The 20448-nt window shown below is 51.5% G+C and overlaps 2 protein-coding genes across 2 annotated transcripts; one reads left to right on the plus strand and one right to left on the minus strand.

Moving 5' to 3' along the window:
- Positions 1–4362: 4362 nt before the first annotated feature.
- On the minus strand, positions 4363–5478 carry LOC136540311 (chaperone protein dnaJ 11, chloroplastic-like). Its single transcript, XM_066532312.1, has one exon. The coding sequence runs from the start codon at positions 5297–5299 to the stop codon at positions 4838–4840; it is 462 nt and encodes a 153-aa protein (XP_066388409.1). The 5' UTR covers positions 5300–5478; the 3' UTR covers positions 4363–4837.
- An 8943-nt stretch (positions 5479–14421) lies between these two features.
- On the plus strand, positions 14422–15087 carry LOC136537334 (uncharacterized). Its single transcript, XM_066529338.1, has one exon. It carries the CDS (start codon positions 14422–14424, stop codon positions 15085–15087), a length of 666 nt encoding a protein of 221 aa, XP_066385435.1.
- The last annotated feature ends 5361 nt before the right edge of the window (positions 15088–20448 follow it).

Below are 20448 nucleotides of genomic sequence, written 5' to 3' on the forward strand. Positions count from 1 at the left end.
TTAGTTCGTTCTTAACAAAATAAACCGGTGAGTATATATATATATCGCTCTATTTATTAATGGATTTTATTTTATTTATAAAAGTTGCTTTTCATGCTTAATCTAACAGAACAAACCGTTCGCTAGCATCGTCGTTCAACATTCCTAAATATCTTTACGCACTGAGTAATTTAACTTGGGTGTTGATTTGAGTCCACAAAACTAAGTCACACAAGATTCGCTTATCACCTCAAGTATGTTTTAAATAAAAAATCCGAGAAACTCACTTCAAAAAATTTTCTTAGGCCTAAATCATGGTGCTAAATAAGCTCATAACACCAGGGGTGTTACAGGCGGCGTGGAAGGGAACACTAACGGTCACAAGGTGGGAAGAGCGTCGGCCATGGTGCGCTCCCTGCGCGAGCTTGAGTGGAGGGAGGAAAAAGGAGAGGAGAGGGGGTTCACTCGATGAGGGAGGCGTGTGGTGGCTGTGTCCCAAAAGAGGAAAACAAGAGGGGAGTCTGTTACAGGGATGAGGGCAAGGATCGAGAGCCGATTGGATGCCGAAAAAAGGGAAGCGCACAATGCACGATTATGGTGGATGCAACGTAATGCCGTGGTTATGCGAGGACAGGGTGCTAGTGGACCCTGACACTGATGGCGTCCGCAGGGCATGCGGCAATAGTGACCGACGTGCGTAACGTGGTCGAGCTAGACATTGGGCTTGGGTCATGACGTCCACTCGGGCTTTTCCAATCACTCCCTACTACCCGAGGCTAACTTTTCCTTGTTGCACTTCTTTTCCTTCCCTTTCTTGTCACAATATGCGTCAACCTTTTGTATGAACTAGGATCATGACATACATGCTTCCTCCAAAACCACATTCTCTTGTTTACTTGAGGGAACACTATTTCATCAACCCGTTGTGGATTTCCCGTTTGAACACCCAAATATTTCCAAGAAGAATATTTTGTATCAAGAGCGGTATGGTGGTGTAACTTAGTAAAGGTACTTGGTCAACACCCTAGATACCAGCGCATGTCGAGTAGCGTCATCATGTGGCAGCTATATCACAGGAGCCCTCAGTTTCATCGTGGCACCATAAGCTATTAACCAGGCAACTATTACCAACTTATACGCAAAGAAGGCGGTGGGGTTATAGACCACATAATTTGAGTAGTATTGCAAGGGAAGATTCAGACAACAAGGGTTCCTTTCGCAACAAGGAACAAGGAATTCAAATCCCACAACGGATTTGATTTAAGAGATTCAAGTGTTCTGCTGGGACATCCACAATTAGTCGATACAGTGTCGTTCGTTATCCCATCATGGCTAGTCTACTGGCATCTGAATAGCAACTTCTCTTGTAACCCACTTAACATCGTCCTTGAAAACCTTAAGCATGTCTAACGAGACCTAAGGGTAGACGGACGCAATAAACACAACAAAATAAAGAAAATGCACATTCCAAACGTCCTTATACTGGTACAACATACCGACACTCAGTCTCCCATTCTCGACACATCGTTCACCTTCCCTACGATCGAACAATCTCAACAACTACGAACGAAATACAATGGGAAGATTGCAATACTGGAGGACAACGATGAAAGACACCACTAACTACGGGTACATCTTCCCAAGGCAACTAATCTACTTTATCGGACCACACATCTTCATTCCTGGGCTCGGCGGATTCTTCTACTGCCTTGGCTATGGATCTGCCTCCTCTCTTGATAGTGGTTGAGTGAGGGGAAACAAGGGTTCTACTTCTGACACTTCCGAGGATGGGGGTGCTGGCGGTACTGCAACACCGGTTCTCCTTCTTTTTGGCGGGTGGACAGGGATTCCCTCCAAGGTCAAGGGATCCTGCCTTTTAGCGGCCAGCGTCCTCCGCTTGGCCCTGGTGACAAGGTAGGCCTCTCCCAACTAATGGGCATGCCGATCTTTGGCCTTCTTTAGGGCTTCTAACATGGCAGTCTCCTGACTCTCTGTGGCTGCCACACTGGCATGCGCTTCAGCAAGTTGCACCTGGAGCATCCTGGAGAAGATCTCGACTTTCTCGGCTCGTCGGACGCACTTCCTCAGCTCCGAGGCTTGCCGGTCATACTGCTCATCCAGAGTAAGTAGGTATGTGGTCAAATGCACCATGGTTGGAATGTCTTCTTGCGCATCCCGCCCTTGCAAAGCCTCCATGCGAGCCCTCCATACCTGTCGATTCTTTTCCAAAGGTGGAAAGAACCTCATGGGGGTACGAGAAATGAGCTCTTCATAGATCCGGCAAAGGTGCTGCAAGGCTTTACGGGCCACAACTTGGTAGGTGTCGACGAAGCGAAACCCGGTTGCGGTCACATTCCAAGCTTCAGTGATGTCGGAAAACTCCTCACTCTTTCCAATATAGACGGTAACTTCACACCGCTCAGTGCCATGCTTTTCATATTCACGGCCCTCATACTCGGGACGATCCTTGACCCTGAGTTTTTGCAGGGTGGCATACAGGATTTTGGAAAAACCCTCAGTGTTTAGGTAGTAACTGTTAACCCAGGCTCCTGTCATCCCGGGTGGGCAGTTGCAAGGGAGGATTGAGCGAAAAGCTTGCTCAAAACGAAGGGCTAGGTGAGCTGGAATGCACTGAGTGGTGATACTCAGTGGCTAAGCCAGAACCCTTCTTGTAATGGCAGAGCGGTCAGTGGCCCTGCCACAGTCCACCTTTGGTTCCTGCGCGGGGCCACTACAAATGAATCGACCGAATTTTTCGCGCGTTCGAGGCGAGTGATGTCCGAGGCCATTAATGACTAGTATGGCTGCAGGGCAAGGATCCGGCAAGAGCGCAGAAAGGAGTATGGGGAGACGTGGGTCACAACAGGCGTGAACCACATGCGAACGCGAAGCACGAAGCCACAATGCAGCAATAACTCCTGAACAAGGACGGGTCAGTCGTGCACAATACGACTCGCATGACATCTGTGAAGGACGCATCTACCAGCAATACGGTCACGACGACTAAGGCATTACTAGCGCGACTGACATAAAGATCGTATACTACGTGAGAGTCAGTCCACCGGAGAGAACCTAGTTAAACCTATTCCGGATGTTTAACTAAAACCTATTCCGGATGTTTAACTATAGGAAGCGGAGGAGACGTGAGCGGTCCTCGCGTGAGGTCAAGTGGGTGCGGGCCTTGTGTGGCGCACGAAACGGAGTGTAGGCGTGGGTGTCTGTCCGTCTGGATGTTCGGGCAGAGGACCTTGTGTTTCACTTTCTGTATACACTCATATCTCATCCATAGTAGCCTCTCTGTTCATTAACCTGTTCTGTTGTTGCTCGTCTTCGGAATTTCAACTGAATAGATGCTTGGTTGTTGGATAATTGGAGATGGATATTTTAGGGCACGGGTATGGATGACCCCATTACTTTGTCAATGGCGCCGCTACTCTCAAAGAAAGAAGTTTCTATTGGGCAGAAGAAAGAAAAAGAATGTTTGTGGGCAGTGGCCACACGAAGAACGCTCCTTGAAAACATCCATCTTTGCGCCAAGAAAGCATGGCCTTGACGTGAAGCGAAGCAGAGTAGTAGAGCATGTGGATGTAGATCCTGCCGCCCACGAATCCATGACCATGGTGGATGGCCACCGAGGAGCCAAACACATCTAAAGTCTTAAGATTCTAGAAGGGTAGAAAAGTATGTGCCCGGACATCAACCAATTGTTTGTCCATATTTTGTTGAAACGTTTGCATCCGACATTGGCTGGTTTAGGATCGGATCCACAGATTTGTTTGGATGGATGCAGACTCAGCGCCTCTGTCGGACCCACTGGCTATTATAGCACAAAATCAAGGTTTATCGTCCCTTGTGGGTTTCTGAAAATGAGGTGAGATGGTGACCGCTGAACTTCTAGATGATAGTACTACGGATTAGCCCTATCCCTATGTTGTGCAGTTGTGGTGTTGTGACGCAGCATCAGCAGAATACTGTAACGGATTAGCCCTTGCCGCCGTGCGAGCGACTGCTGCTCGTATAAAGAATCCAGGGCGCTAGCCGCTAGGTCAGTTTTTTCACCAACAAACAGCACACATCATGCACGCACTGGCAATAGCATCAAACGGCACAATTCACAGTACATGGCGTGATGGTGACAAGCATAGCAATCAGAGATTGAATCGATGAAATTCTATACGATTATTAATATGTCGCAATCAGATCGGTTTGATGAACTTTTATACGATTATTATTTATTAATATGTCGCTCGTGGTTCGACTTGGGAGATGGACGCAGTCACGCAGACCTTTTTTTCCCCCAATGGAAAACAAGCAATTCTGTCTCTTGAAATGTTCAGAATTCAAAAACAGCGCGACACGTCTGCATTCACCACGCAAGAAGAGTATGCAAAGACACTGCCATATATTACTTACTGTATCTTCCAACCGCGTCCACGACCAGTCGGAATCACCCAAGAAGAAGAGTATGCAACGAGACAGACCAATCGCTTTCTTCTCATAGCTCGACTGCATTATTGCTGTGGTCATCAGCCTTATCTCGATCATGTCGGAGTATTAAGTCAACCTATCCTATCACAATCTCACATGGCCGCGCAAGTCATGCAGACACTACACATCCAGATCCAAAACAGAGGACGTCACATACCATACATTTCAACATTTTTACAGGCCGCAGCGGATGCGTGCAAGGCTGCGCCATGCTTTCTGAGAGCATATCGCTCGGCCACAAGTTACTCCAGTGGCTGCGGGTGCGAGGATCTTCGCGTTACCAACCAGTCGGAAGATTCTGCGGCCCGACGGGGACTGCGGGGGCCGCACCAGCCGCCGACGTCGAAGATCTTTCTTCACATGTCACCACTCACCAGCACTGGTCAGTCTCCCAGGTCCGGCGGGAACGGTGCGCCGGGAACGAGGGCGAGCGTCCGAGAGCGACGGCGGCGGAGAGGCAGCGGCGGCGGTCGTAGTCGGCGCGCTTGTCGGGGTCGGAGAGCGTGGAGTAGGCCGCGTGGACGCGGATGAAGTCCTCGGCGGAGGAGGCGGTGGGGTGCTGCGGGGCGGCGGCGTCCGGGTGGACGGCGAGGGCCAGGCGGCGGTACGCGGCCTTGATCTCCCGCGCGCTGGCCCCGGGGCGGAGGCCGAGGACGTCGTAGAAGGAGCTGGCCGCCGCGTGCCCCGCCGGCGCCGCGGTGGCGACGGTGGAGAAGGAGGCGGAGAGGGGCGGCGGCGCGTGGAGGCGTGGGGAGGGCGGCGGCGACGCGGCCGGGGACCCGGGCCGGAAGGCGAGGAAGCTCGGGGAGAGCGCGGGGCGCGGGGAGATCATGCTTGCTGGTGGGGGAGCCGTGGGACGGGGAGGAAGGATTGGGGTTGACCGATGAGTCTAGCTGTAGGAAGCAGGAAGTGGGATGAGGAGCGGACGGAGCGAAGATTTTGAGAGGCGAGTTGAGCACTTGGGCTTGCTGCCGGTTCCCCCGCTGTTTTATCGCGCGCGCGTCGCTTTCCGCCGCGGGTTATGCGCCGCTGTCAACGTTCTCTGTGGGTGGCTGCTCGTATTGGCTGCTGCGCCTGCGCTGCGCTGGATGACTTTTAGGGCTGGTTTAGTCTCCCCTTAAGTGCTTGTTTAGTTTCCAACTAAATTTTCAAAAAGTGCTACAGTAGCCATCACATCGAATCTTACGGTACGTGCATGGAGCATTAAATGTAGAAAAAAACTAATTGCACAGTTTGGTTGGAAATTGCGAGACGAACGTTTTGAGTCTAATTAGTCTATGATGGAACACTAATTGCCAAATAAAAACGAAAGTGCTCCGGTAGCTAAATTCCCAAAAATCACGAACTAAACAAAGCCTAAACTTACTCTCTATCTCATCGAGTATTCAGACACGTATAAAGAGTATTAAATATAGACTAAAAAATAATTAATTATACAGTTTACGACTAATTTGTAAGACGAATCTTTTAAGCCTAAGTAATCTATGATTTAACAAAGTGGTGCTACAGTACCATATATGCTAATGGTGGATTAATTAAATTTAATAAATTTGTTTTATGGATTATTGACGAATTCTGTAATTTATTTTTTTATTAGTATCTAAACGCTTCATACGATATCTCATGTGGTACCCTAAAACTTTACACACTATATTTAAACAAGATCTTATTTTTGGGGGACGGGAATCTCGGTGTACCATGCCAGCCATGGATGATGGACGGATATGATTTTGAAATAAGTGTACCGGAAACCGTCTGCTGCAGGGCATGGGCATGGACGCATTTAACCCCACAAAAGCCATTAGCTCTAGAGATGGAAGACGTGTCCACGTCGACAGAATTTTTTTTTGACCGTTAGATCTTCCAATCTGACGGCCCAGCCCCAGCAAGAATCTTCTAGAATCAGCTTTGGATTACACTGTACGCTTTCTCCAGCTTCTCCGCCGACTCCTGGTGTTACGACCGTTCCCTCCTAGCTTTTCTTATAATCCTTCTTTTTTTAGCTTGTTTCTTCAGTCGGAACAGTATTTTCTCTTACAATAAATCAGTCGCTTGTTTTTTCGGCGAAGCGAACGGGCCTATATAGTCAGGATTCCAGCTTCTTCCGTCCTCGGTCGAGACTCTTCCCGATGAGATATTTAACTTTTTACTATTATAACGGATGTCACCTCTTCAGATAGCACTCTTAAAATTGCTCCTACATATTTACCATCGAGAGAGAGCATTTGATATATTCTTGCCATTTTCGCTGACGTGGCACGCCAACTCGACCTGATAGCATAGACCGGCCACGAGAAATGACACTTTTGCCCCTCATCTATTTCTTCTATCTTTATACCTTCCTCGCTCGAGCTCCGGCCATGGCCGATGATGGGGTCCATGGCGGTGGCTGACAGGACATAAGGGAAGTTGGAGGAGAGGCAGCCGAGGCCACGGCCAGCAGGTCCACGGCCGCGTCCGACGTGGGCGACGAACATGGCGGTACGTGGAGCACGCGCAGGAGCACGGCCTCCTCGGCGCCGGCGACGAACATGGCGGCCCTGTGCCTCCTCGTGCTCGTGCTCCTCTGCTTCCTCGTCGGTGGAGGACGCGCATCCCCAGCCACAGACGAGCTGCGCCACGTCTCTTCGTGCGCGGTCGCTGCTGGTACCGGTGAGCCAGCTTCCCCCACCGGTGACGAACATGGTGGCACCTCGCCAGACCTAGGAGCTCGCGCGGCCAGAAGGGGAGGAGCCGGACCTTGCGCGCGCCGTCGGGATGGGGGAACATCGCCTGGAAGGGGAGGAGCTGGACCTCGCGCGGCTAATTATGGGGAGGCACACCAGGGATGGGGACGCACGCGCGGTAGAGTTCGCGCCTGCGGCAGAGCCCACGCGAGGCGGATCTTGTGCCTGCGTTCGCCATCGGAGCAGCGCTGCTAGCTGAGGTGGTACGTAGACCTCATGCTCGCCGGCTTCATCTGCTGCTGCTCGCGTATGGGAGGGAGGAGGGGGCGAAGCTGAGAGGCGCGTAGGCCGGGATGCATCTTTACCAAGCGATGAGGATGAGACGGACGAAGAAGAAATAGATGAGGGGTAACAAAGTTACTTTGCATCCCACAGACACGCTGACTTCCCTATGTGTCCTGCCACGTATGCAAAAATGGCTTAAAGTTATAAATTGTTCTGTCTGTGATAAATATGTAGGAACACTTATAAGAGTGCTAGTTCTCTTCCCGACCACGACGTCTTCCCGCACCACGGCGCCTTCGCCGCTCCCGACGCTGTCTTCCCTTCCTCTCTCCTCTCCCTCTCCCTCTCCCCCGGTGTCGCGGCGTGCCTGCCGGGCCCCAGCGTCGCCGCCTCACCACGTGGCGCGCTGCCAGGGCGACGGCACCGCCGGTTTGGTGCGCGGCGGCGCACGTGGACTCCGGCGGTAGCCGTCCCCACCACGGCACGGCGCTAGCAGGCACCGCCGGTGGCCGCTGGCGTGGCTGGCCCACGGCGCTGACTGCTCCCGCTGGTCCGCGCTGTGCTTGACGACCGCGAGCTGCTCCCAGCGACGCGGCCGCTCGGATCCTCAGTAGTGAAGCTCTATTCTTTAATACTAACCTTGTAGAACATCTCAATATATTCCTCAACAGTGAAGTTCTATTCTTTAATGCTCACCTTGTAGAACATCTCAATATATTTGATTGGACAGTTAACAAGTAATGTGGTCATTGAATTATTGGTCTCACAAAAATTTCTGTACAGTTAGTGAGTTTGCTAATGGTCTGTAGTGGATCTTGTGTAGGTGCAATTTTTACCTGACTATGGTGTATAAATCGACTATTCAATTCTTCTGCATTTATTTCAAATTCTGTTTTTTGTACCCTATATATCTAAATACCTGCCAACTTTTGATTGTAGGCGTGTTCCTCAGTTTATGAATTTAGAAACTTTGATTTCACATTGAGGCAGTTCATGTACAATTTCCTCGAGGCGCTTGGCCTCGGCGGCACGAGCAGCAGTAGCGGCGGCGTCGTCATCGCTGGGCGCCATCAGTAGCAGCAGCAGATGCCTGGCAATGGATCAGCAGCATGCAGCGGCAGGAAGGTGGCCCGGCGAGGATGTCAGCAACGGGCAGTGGAAGGGCCGGCGACGTGAGGTCAGCGGCGACGAGCCGGCGATGTAGTCAGCGGCGGCTAGGGTTTGCGGAAGCGGCCGCGGGAGCGAACCGTTGTGATACCATGAAAGCGTAATAGGACTTGTGGAATACGCGATGCATTACTCAGGGACCTGTATTGTGTACATATAGGCATGATGGGGAGCCGGATACGGCAGGCTCATGGGCCGTGTCATGTTTACAATCTAATAGTTCTGACTAATTTTATGTGTTCCGCCTAATTTATGTAATTGTTTTTTTATGTGTGCACAGGTTGTGCTGAATCTACTTCCTTTGCAAAGCACTTTTGCTGCAGTGTATATATATATGTGTGTGTGTGTGTGTGTGTGTGTGTGTGTGTGTGTTGAGCCTTTGTAAATATGCCCATTTATTGCTGAATGTTAAATAGCTATTGCACTTATTTGGGGACTTTTATACCATACACAGTACTGTGAAATTTGTTTAATTTTGCTTGCAAGGTAATCCATTTTGTTTTTTCATGTTGTCCCATTGTAACACATTATGATAGGATAGTTCCTGCGATTAATTGGTTCAGAGCCTTTTGAAACCATTTTTTCTGATAGTCTGCTACTTTTTCTTTTTTTATCATTTTTGACTGATCCTCCTCCCTTTAATATGATGTCAGATGAAAACAGTGCAGACTAATAGGTGTCCGCGGAGAAAACTGTGCTAGGGACGGCAAGCACAAGGTGATTGATTTACAGGTTGGCAACTTGCTTAATGCCTCATTTGTAGTAAGGAATGCTTCTTTTCAATGCATGGTGTTCATACTAAGTACAAAAAATTCAGTCTCATGTCATCTAACAGTGGGGGCTTCCCCTGCTGTTTTCCTGGTTAGAAAAAAAGGGTTCTGTTTTGATTCCTTTTAAGTTACCTTATGTTACCAGAATAGGATGTTGTTGGACTACTTTGTGAGATTTTAAAAAGTAATGTTGTAAATTTGCTAGGGTCTGCTCATTAGCTATTCAAACCACAGTATTTCAAATGAAATTAGGCTCATTATTTGATCATTGTTAACCAGAAATAGAAGTACGACTATCATGTTAAAAAAATCCTTTTCCCGCTATAAAAAAGGACCATCTGCTTAGCATACTAATACTATCTAGGATATGTTAATTTTAGTGCCTGCAATTCTAGCTTCAATGCATTTTTTATTGGAAGTTGTCCTGAATGTAAAGCTACAGGAAAAAAATAGATAGTGGCTTAATATCCCAGAGGAAGCACAATGTTCGTCTTAAAAGTGACAACTGTCTTGCTGAATTCAGCCGCAACATCCTAACTTGGTGTTTCTATCACATGGTTAGTAGTTTTGGTCTTGTCCTGCTACCATTCTTCTATGGTCTTTCCTGAGCTCACATATGTTTCCTATGAATCATGTGTCTGAATTGCTAATATGTCCATGTTTTGGTTGCCATGTAATGAAAATAGATCTCTTTGTTCCGTCTTTGCGGATCCGTGGCATTAGCAAAGCATTATTCTCCCTTTTATGTTGCAAAGTGATCTTTACTTTTGCATATTCATTTACCCTTCTCTTTTATCAGATGTGATTTGCCAATGTACGTTGAATCTTAGCCTTCTCTTAGGCATCCACTGAACCAAGGTATTTTTGTCTCCTTTAATTATGAACTCCCTTTCTGTAGCTATCAATGCACATTGCAACACTGTTAATCTTCTGTCGTTGCCGGTGTGGGTTTGCTTACCAGTGAACAGATCAGGCTACTAAAATTAGTATCCAAGATGTTTTTCCCCTGCGCATGCCGCATATTGTTTGCTAGAATTTTGTACTACATATGTTGGATTCTTGAAAACTACAATACTTTGCTTATTACGCAATAAATTATTACTCCATACTTAGTTCATCACACGACCTCAAATGGTTAGACCAATTATTTAAGTTTGAGTTACGCAATTACATGCTTTCCAGTCGACTTTGAGCCTAAAATAAATTGTTACTCCATAAATAATTAGCCAATCCTTCTGCAACCAAACAGTTCTGCATGAACTGCTAATTTAGCAATGCAATTTTAGGGCTCTGCAGCCTCGGCTTATTCTTTTTTTCTGTTGATGCAAATTTATATCTATTTCTATTGTCGGGGACCTAACACCGGGTACTCCAGGAGGTGGAACCAATAACCATCGAACGTTAAAAACTCCCGGACGGACAAGGACGCCGCTACTTTCCTTACCCGAATGACGGGAGTTTGGTTCCGCCTCGCCCGACGCCCCCGGGCCAGCTCCGCCTCGCCCGAGGGCTAAGGGCTAGACTCCGCATCGTCCGACGCTCTTGGGCCAACTCCGCCTCGCCCGACCCCCGACCCCGAGGGCTGGGCTCGATCTCTCCCGAGGGATAAGGGCCAGCTCCGCCTCGCCCGAGGGCTTAGAGATAGACTCCGCCTCGTCCGATATCCAAAGACTGGCTTCGTCTCGCCTGTCAACCTCTTCCCACCCCCTCACGGTGATAGGTACAGAGTAGGACAAGACGTTCAGGTCAACCGCGGCTTCAAGGATCATACCCTACACCCCGGCAAGAAAAGTACTGCCAAGGAACGACGGGACGGGTGCTTTAGACCCTTCTAGGCGTAGCAGAGCCTAAATAGTGTTGCAGGCGCGTGTTCTTCGCCCTACAGAGCTGTAGGCACCGCCTTCGGCCCTCGGACACGGAACCCAACATAGACATGCGACAACCACTACGCTCCAGGAAAGGACTCACGACCTCCACAGATGACGGATGTGCTGTCACCACGTTATGGTCCCAAGGGAGCTGCACCCGCTTCACGACCCCTCGGGTCCACCAGATCGGAGCACTCGCTTCAGCCTCCGGATGCCCTCTCCGATCGGAAGGCCTTGCCCACAGCGCTACCTCGGACCCCGACCCCGCGTCCCTCCGATAGGGACTCATGGGAACCAGAAGGCGTGCGGAGCAAGGCTAGGCAAGGCTCATAAGTCAAAACCACTATACCAGAGTCCATACCCTACGCGGGGCAATACTCTGTAGCCATCCTGACATTCTACAATGGCATCGATAGTATTGTTGGCGCTTATCATCCTCTCACACCTACCGAAATGGAAAACAAGGCTTGGTAGACGTGGACAACAAGGCTAGGAAGCGTACGCACCCTTGCCCTCTCACTTGTAAAGCCGTCCCCTTCATCTATAAAGGGGATGTGCTTCCTCCAACAAAGGGACGGACTTTGAACAACACAAAACACATCATACACAGTCAAGCTGCTACCAGGCTCTTGGCATCCTTTCGACCCTTCCATCAGAGACTTGGGACCAGTCCCTCTTTCGACCGTTTGTACCCCCTACTATGAACTATTTTCGATGCTAATAACACGAGCAGCAACAGACTGGACGTAGGGACATTCAGCCCGAACCAGTATAAATCTTGTGTCCTTTAGCGCACCATCCGGGCCTAACGCGCATCACTATAAATTTACTTACCGGTGCTTGTACGAAACACCGACAGTTGGCGCGCCAGGTAGGGGCCTTTGCGCGTTCCAAATTAGGCCTTGGATGGCCACCCACGCAATCAGCTGAGTCCCGGGCGCACACGTGCGTTTCAGTGACCTAGATTTTATCGTCACACTAGGAGGAGGGCTGGCGCTAGCCCACACGGCCGTGCAGTCTCTCCCTTCCATCAGCCTCAGCCACCGGGGGCTTGAGGGCCAGCTCGGTGACTCCCTTGGACCCCAGTTATCTATGGAAGCCCCGCGCTACATCACCCTCTCTCCGGAAGGCCCCGTGCGAAGCACCCCGACAGCGTTTCCGTTCGGTCTCCGCAACGCCGCGGCGACCGCTGGCCACCTTCTGGCACTATGCATGGTTCAGCCGTCCACGGACAGCGAGTTCGTGGGGACAATTGAACATGATACGGAGACTCTCTACAGGTTCCTCATGGAGGAGCTAGGATCGTCCTCCAGCTCTGACTCCAGCAGGGGGAGCCATCACCCTTCCCGAGAATGCTTCATGGCGCAAACCCCCGAGGGGCACATCGAAAGTGTCTCCGAGGAAGAGGCCACCCCGACAAGCAACCCTGATGGTAGGTTCGGGGAGGAGACGGCGGCCCCATCTCGCCTAAGGATGGAGCAGCTAAGGGCCCGCAAGCTAGAGATCGATGAGGCCGGGCAAGGGCTCGTCCGGGAGTACGCGGACATCAATCGCAAGATTGAACACCGCGTAGACGGTGGGCGTGCGCATGCCACGGCCCGCACTGTACACCAGAGGATCCTCACCGATGATGGGACCCTCCCTCACTTCGCTCGGGCAAGCCAAAACATCACCGCTGCGACAGCCTTGCTGCACAGCCTTCCGGATCCCGCGACGTCCGAGGATCGCCGGGCCCACCGAGAAATTCGCATGTTGCTCGAGCGTGCGGCGGCACAGCATGTAGAAAGCTCATTGTCTCAACGACGCAAGCCTGATGCCAGCTAGTGCACGCCCTTAGTGCGCCCCACCAAGGACACGTCCGTTCACCAGACATCGCCAGGCGGCAGGCAGCACACCACTGTCCCGGTACATCAATGTCTCAGCCACTGACCACGACATGCGCAGCACCATTGACGCCTGTAGGCGCACCCACGGTGACGCAGGGGAGGGAGCCCACCACGGCTACCATCTTGATGCAGTGGACGCTACGACAGCAGCGAGGACCAAAGCCTGAGCCCTGGCCTGCAGGCCCTCAGGCCTTCGGCCGACACATCCTCAACGCTGCCTTTTCCACTAAGGTACCGATCACCAACCAACATCCCTAAATATTCTGGGGAAACAACCCCCGGGCTTTGGCTCAAAGACTATCGGCTTGCATGTCAAGCCGGTGGTGCGAGTGATGATCATTTCATCATTCGCAATCTCCCACTATTCTTGGCCGATTCGGCATGAGCGTGGTTGGAGCACCTACCGTCCAATGCCATTCAAAGTTGGGCAGATCTGACGGAGATCTTTGTGGGCAACTTCCAGGGCACGTACAAATGCCCCGAAACCCATGGGACCTCAAGAACTGCCGCTAGAAGGCCGATGAAACCCTCTGTGGGTACATCCGGTGCTTCTCCTCGGCAGTGCAATGAGCTCCCTAACGTCGCCGACGTCGACATGATAGGAGCCTTCCTATCTGGGACAACCTGTGAGTCTTTGGTTCACAAGCTGGGGCAAGGGGCCCACGGACCACCAAGGAGCTCCTGGACATCGCCACCAGCCACTGCCTCAGGAGAGGAGGTGGTTGGAGCCATCTTCGACCGCTCCGACGGCAAGGCGAGGCGAGACAAGGACACCAGCGAAGGCTGCCTCCAACCGTCCCACCAAAAGAAAAACAAGAAGCAACGGCGCGACAGCTCGCTCGTGGCCGCTGCCGACCGCAAGGGTGGCCGGAAGCCCACGGAGGGCGCTCCGAACCACTTTGAGAAAATGCCCGAGGGGCCATGCCCAAACCATGCTTTCCCAGCCAAACATCTATACAAGGATTGTGGCCTCATGCGCAAATACTTGTCTGGGGGCCTCAACAAAGGAGAGCAAGGGAAGGAACCTGCCCCCACCACAGACGACGTAGAGGAGAAGGATGACGCCTTCCCAACGCCGAACGGTGCCCTCATGATCTTTGGAGGATCAGCGGCCTATGACTCTAAGCATCGCCAGAAGGTCACACGCCGTGAGGTCTATACGGCCGGATCGGCCACGCTAGCCTTCCTCCGGTGGTCAGAATCCGCCATAACCTTCGACCAGACCGACCACCCGGATGCCATCCCACACCCGGGAAGGTACCCACTTGTTGTCGATCCAATTGTCGGCCTAAAGCGACTCACGAAAGTACTGATGGACGGAGGCAGCAGCCTCAACATCATGTATGCCAAGACGCTCGACGAGATGGGCGTCGACCGAAAGAACCTCTGCCCCATCCGAGCACCTTTCCATGGCGTCATACCTAGTAGACAGGCCATACCGCTAGGGCAGATCGATCTGCCCGTCACTTTCGGGGATCAGTCCAATTATAGGACTGAGACCCTCACCTTCAACGTGGTAGGGTTCCCCGGAACTTTTCATGCCATCCTCGGACGTGCACGCTACATGAAGTTCATGGCCATCCCCAACTATACATACCTCAAGCTGAAGATGCTGGGCCCCCATGGGGTCATCACCGTCGGCACCTCCTTCCATCACGCTTACGAGTGCGAAGTCGAATGCTGCGGCCACACCACAGCAGTCGCCACCTCCGAAGAGCTCACCACCCTCAGAGAGGAGGTCATTGAAGAAGCACCTGACTCAAAGAGGTCGTCCGGATCATTTGAATTGGCGGAAGGGTCCAAGGAGGTCCTCGGGACCCCAGCAGCTCCGAGGGCAAGAAAGTCCACATCGGAACCGCGCTCTCCTCCGAATAGGAAAGCACACTCGTCGGCTTCCTCCATGATAACAAAGACATCTTTGCGTGGAAACCCTTGGATATGTCAGGCATCCCTAGGGAGGTCGCCGAGCATACCTTGAAAATCCACCCTAGGCTCCAAGCCGGTAAAGCAATGCCTGCATCGCTTCGACGAGGAAAAACGTAGGGCCATCGGTGAAGAGATAGCGAAACTGTTGGCTGCTGGGTTTATCAGGGAAGTACACCACCCAGAGTGGTTAGCAAATCCTGTTCTAGTGTGGAAGAAGAGCGGGAAATGGAGGATGTGTGTCGATTACACGGGCCTCAACAAAGCATGCCCAAAAGACCTATTTCCTTTAGCCACGCATAGACCAAATAGTCGATTCCACCTCAGGGTGCGACACCCTCTGCTTCCTTGACGCATACTCTGGCTACCACCAGATCGTGATGAAAGAGTTCGACCAGCTCGCGATGTCTTTTATCACCCCCTTTCGGATCGTTCTGCTACATTTCAATGTCGTTCGGTCTGAAGAACACAGGGGCAACTTACCAACGCTGTATGCTCAACTGCTTCGGGACCTCATCGGGTGGACGGTTGAGGCCTACGTCGATGACATCGTAGTTAAGTCCAAACGGGCTGACCACCTTGTCGCCTGACCTCGAACGAACCTTTGCGAAACTCTAGGCAAACGGCATCAAACTCAATCCCGAAAAATGTGTTTTCGGGGTCCCGAGGGGCATGCTGCTCGGCTTCATTGTCTCTGAGCGCGGCATCGAAGCCAACCCAGAGAAGATCTCAGCCATCACAAGGATGGGCCCTAATCCAAAACATAAAGGGGGTTCAGCGGATCATGGGGTGCCTTGCCGCCCTCAGCCGATTCATTTCGTGCCTCGGCGAATGAGGACTCCCCCTTTATCGACTCCTGAAGAAGTCCGACCGCTTCGAGTGGACAGCCGAGGCCTAGGAGGCGCTTGACATGGTTAAGCAATTTCTAACTAAACCCCGGTCCTGGTCCCTCCAAGCAACGAAGAATCCCTCCTCCTGTACATAGCGGCCACCACGCAAGTGGTTAGCGCCACCTTGGTAGTAGAGCGGGAAGAAGAGGGGCACGCCTTCAAGGTGTAGCGCCCTATATATTTCATCAGCGAGGTATTATCTGACTCTAAAACCCACTACTCCCAAATCTAGAAACTCCTCTACACCATCCTCATCACTAAAAGGAAGCTACGCTACTACTTTGAGTTGCACCCTGTGACAGTCGTGATGTCGTTCCCCCTTAGCGAGGTCGTCCATAGCCAGGACGCTATGGGAAGAACCGCAAAGTGGGTGCTCAAGCTGATGGATCAGGGCATTACTTATACCTCCTGAACGGTGATCAAATCCTAGGTGCTGGCTGACTTCATCGCGGAGTGGACCGAAGTCCAGATGCCACTAGCAGTCGTCGATCAAGAGTACTGGACAATGTACTTCGATGGATCGCTGATGAAAAAGGGCGCCGGTGTAGGACTAGTCTTCGTATCACCCCTCGGGGTCCACATGAGGTACATGGTTTGGCTCCATTTCCCCTCATCAAACAATATCGCAGAATATGAAGCGCTCATCAACGGCCTATGAATCGCCATCGAGCTGGGCATCCGACGCCTCGATGTCAGGGGCGACTCCCAAGCTGGTCATCGATCAGGTTATGAAGGAGTCAAACTACCATGACACCAAGATGGTGGCATATTGCCAAGAAGTTCGATGACTGGAGGATAGATTCGATGGCCTCGAGCTCAATCCACATCCTAAGGCATCTCAATGAAGCAGCCGACAGCGCTCATGAAAGCAGCATCTGGCCGAGAGCCAGTTCTAGTAGGTGTCTTCGCCAGTAATCAACACAAGCCCTCGGTGCGCTACGTGGGGTCGGAATAGGCCAACGATGGCCCATCTGATCCGACCCCAGGGGCCGACCCGCCGACTGCTCCGCCCGACCCTGAGGTCATGGAGCTTGAAGAGGGTCTAGCGGTAGAACCCGACCCTCTCAACGACTGGAGAATGCTTTACCTCAACTACCTCCTCCATGACACACTATCGGTAGACAAGATGAAAGCCCAATGACTCGCACGCCGCACTAAGTCCTTTGTTCTTGTAGAGGGCGAACTCTACAAATGGAGCCACATCGGGATCCTGCAGCTCTACATCCCCAGCGAACAAGGAAGACTTCTGCTGAGCGACATCCACGATGGGGTCTGCAGTCACCATGCCACACCAAGGACCTTGGTTAGAAATGTATTCCGACAAGGCTTCTACTAGCCCACTGCAGTAATCAACGCCGAGCAAATTGTACGCACCTGCGAAGGGTGTCAGTACTATGCTTGGTAGATTCACCTTCCAGTCCAGGCGCTCTAGATGATCCCCATCACATGGCCCTTCGCGGTCTGGGGGCTCGACCTAGTTGGGCCACTCAAAAAGGCGCCTAGGGGCTTCACCCATCTATTTGTCACCATAGACAAGTTTACAAAATGGATCGAAGCTCGACCGATCTCCACGATCAAATCCGAGCAAGCTGTGCTGTTCTTCCTCGACGTCATCTATCGCTTTGGAGTACTGAACTCCATCTCATAGACAACGACACATAGTTCACCGGTAGGAAATTTATTCGATTCTACGATGAACAACACATCCGGATCGATTGGGCAGCCGTCACGCACCCCAGACGAACGGGCAGGTCGAGCGCACAAACGGCATGCTCCTGCAAGGCCTTAAGCCTAGGATCTTCAACTGGTTGAACAAGTTCGGCATGCGCTGGCTCACTGAGCTCCTAGATGTGCTCTGGAGCCTAAGGACAACTCCTAGCTAGGCCACCGGCTACACACCCTTCTTCATGATCTATGGTTCTGAGGCCGTTCTCCCAATGGACCTTGACTATGGAGCACCAAGAATTAGAGCATATGATGAATAGGGTGCCGAGGCATCCCACCAAGACTCCATGGACCAGCTAGATGAAGCCCGTGACATCGCCCTCCTCCATTTGGCTAAGTACCAGTAGGCGTTGCGATGGCACCACAGCCGACGGGTGTGGGACCGAGCCTTCAACATCGGGGACCTCGTCCTCCACCTTGTGTAGAGCAACAAGGACCGCCACAAGCTCTCCCCGCCCTGGGAGGGGCCATACATCGTCGTGGAAGTACTTCACTCGGGCGCCTATAGGTTGAAAACCATCAACGACGAGATCTTCACTAACACCTAGAACATTGAGCAGCTATGTTGTTTTTACCCTTAAATAAACACATGTTTTTTCTTATCAGTTTTTGTCCTTACAAATCCCCGATCTTTAGTGACATCCGACCCCTGCAAATCGCAAGGGGCCGGACCTCACTCGGGGGTTGATACAAATAATACAAGCACATTCTGCAAACACTTCTCACGTTATCTTTGCAAACTTCATCTAAGTTTTCAGTTCTTCTCATAACAAGTCCTAAAAACTAAGATTTTGGGAACAAGTTCTGAGTAAACTGGTAGGACTGTGGGAGACCCACGCCCCAGCGGCTACAACCTCTTTGCTCACCAGCATAATCAGAACTAATTCACCCGCATTCCTAGTCTTTTGCAACTTGGGCCATGGGAAGGCATTAAAACCTCTTCACAAAAAAGAGGAAACTGAAAAACTATTTTTCGTAACAAAAGATGAGAAATTGGTTCATTTTTGCACAAATTCACCACTTACGAAGGGATTTCATCATGCAAAGGACTAATGTACTCCTAAAATTCAAAGGACTGATCACTCGGGGGCTCCCCCAAACTCATTCGATTATAGTCTCTGATTAGCTTCACTACAAGTACTACTGCGGTCGTCGCGCTAAGCTCTCCATTGGCAACGTCCGGGCACGTACACGGCCTAGTTCGTCTACTGCGACTGCCGCGCCAAGCTCTCCATCGGCAATGTTTGGGCACGTACATGGCCTAGTTCATCTACTATGGCTGCCGTGCACTGCTCCTCATCAACGAAGTCCTATCACTTCATGGGATCCTTAACGACGCCGTCATCTACAACGACGAGCACCACGCCAGTGACTACGATGTCCCTCCACCAGGATGCCCAGGGACTACGCCATCGTCATCAGCCACAGCCCCGATGATGGCACCTCCGCTGGGACGCCTAGGGACTATGCCATCATCATCAGCCGCAACCTCGACGATAGCGCCTTCGCTGGGACGCCCAAGGACTACGCCATCGTCATCAGCTGCAACCGCAACGACGACGCCTCCACTGGGATGCCCAGGGACTATGCCATTGTCATCGGTCACAACCTTAATAACGGCGATGAGGCAGGAAGCACCTCCCACTAAGGGAAGGCCGCAACCAATGGCGATGAAATCAACAACGCTCATCGCTCTTCGACGCCTTTTCTCCTTTGGCAGCGGCGACCCCTCCTCAGCATAGGCGAACCATGCCATCTCATCTACGTTGGATAACCTCTAGCTCGACATTGCACTCTGAAATCATGGGTGGACTTGTGAGTTCTTCTCTCCCTGACATTACCCTCTCTTACTTAGGAGCCGATGCATTCGGTGAGAAGAAAGGAGAAGAGGTGGTGGCTCAGAGGCTGGCGAGGAGGTGGGGCGACAACTCTTCCCCCCCCCATTTAAAGAGGGGGCTTAGCAGCTAAGGAAAGGCGAAAGGTTTAGACAAAAAACTTTCTGTCTTCCCCTATTCAATACAAATGCAAAATCAATGCTGACAGAAATCCGAGGGGATGCACCGGAAATGATGGGACGCGCTCTGGTCGACGGGACGCCGCCTGGTAAGCCAGAAGATCACCCAGGCATGGCCCACCACTAATGCGCCCCAGACATGAGAACCGGGGCACGCTCACCTATAGGCGACTCTCCACTTCCTCAGGTAGGACCACGGAACAACCCAACGACGGAACCTTCCTCCAGGGGGAGCCCAGTAGGCCTCTCGGGTCAATCGGGCGGCCCAGGCAAAACCACCAACAAACGACCAATTGAAAGATAAGCACCCCTTTTTACTTACTTTGAGTGTTGAATTCTTTACCGAGCTTCTGACCCAGCAACGACAAAGGCATGGACATCGCTCGGGGGCTACCGAGGGTGCCTGTTTGTCTAAAAACACCCTCTTAGCCTGACCCCTCCTTACGTTTAAAAAACCGGAAGCACGGCGTATGGGAACAAAACGTGAAAACAACTAGGCAAACCAATAGACCCTACGCCCTGACGGCTATGGTGTTTTTTGTTCACCAGCATACAGTTCCTCACATTACTAGCCTTGGCTCCCGCCTTCCTGAAAGGAGTTTGGAGGGGTCCACCTATAGAGCCCCCCTTCAGGGGGAAGCTAGCGGATCGCTTAAAAATCAATTGCAAAAACAAAAGTAGCAATACTTATGCAGGTTACGTCGGCCTCGTCAAAAATGTCAGACCTGAACCTGGCTCGGACATGTCTGGTAGGAGCTTCCCATGGCTCATACCACCAAGGTAACGT

The sequence above is a fragment of the Miscanthus floridulus genome, chromosome 2, assembly GCF_019320115.1.
Source record: "Miscanthus floridulus cultivar M001 chromosome 2, ASM1932011v1, whole genome shotgun sequence".
In the NCBI taxonomy this organism is placed as follows: domain Eukaryota; kingdom Viridiplantae; phylum Streptophyta; class Magnoliopsida; order Poales; family Poaceae; genus Miscanthus; species Miscanthus floridulus.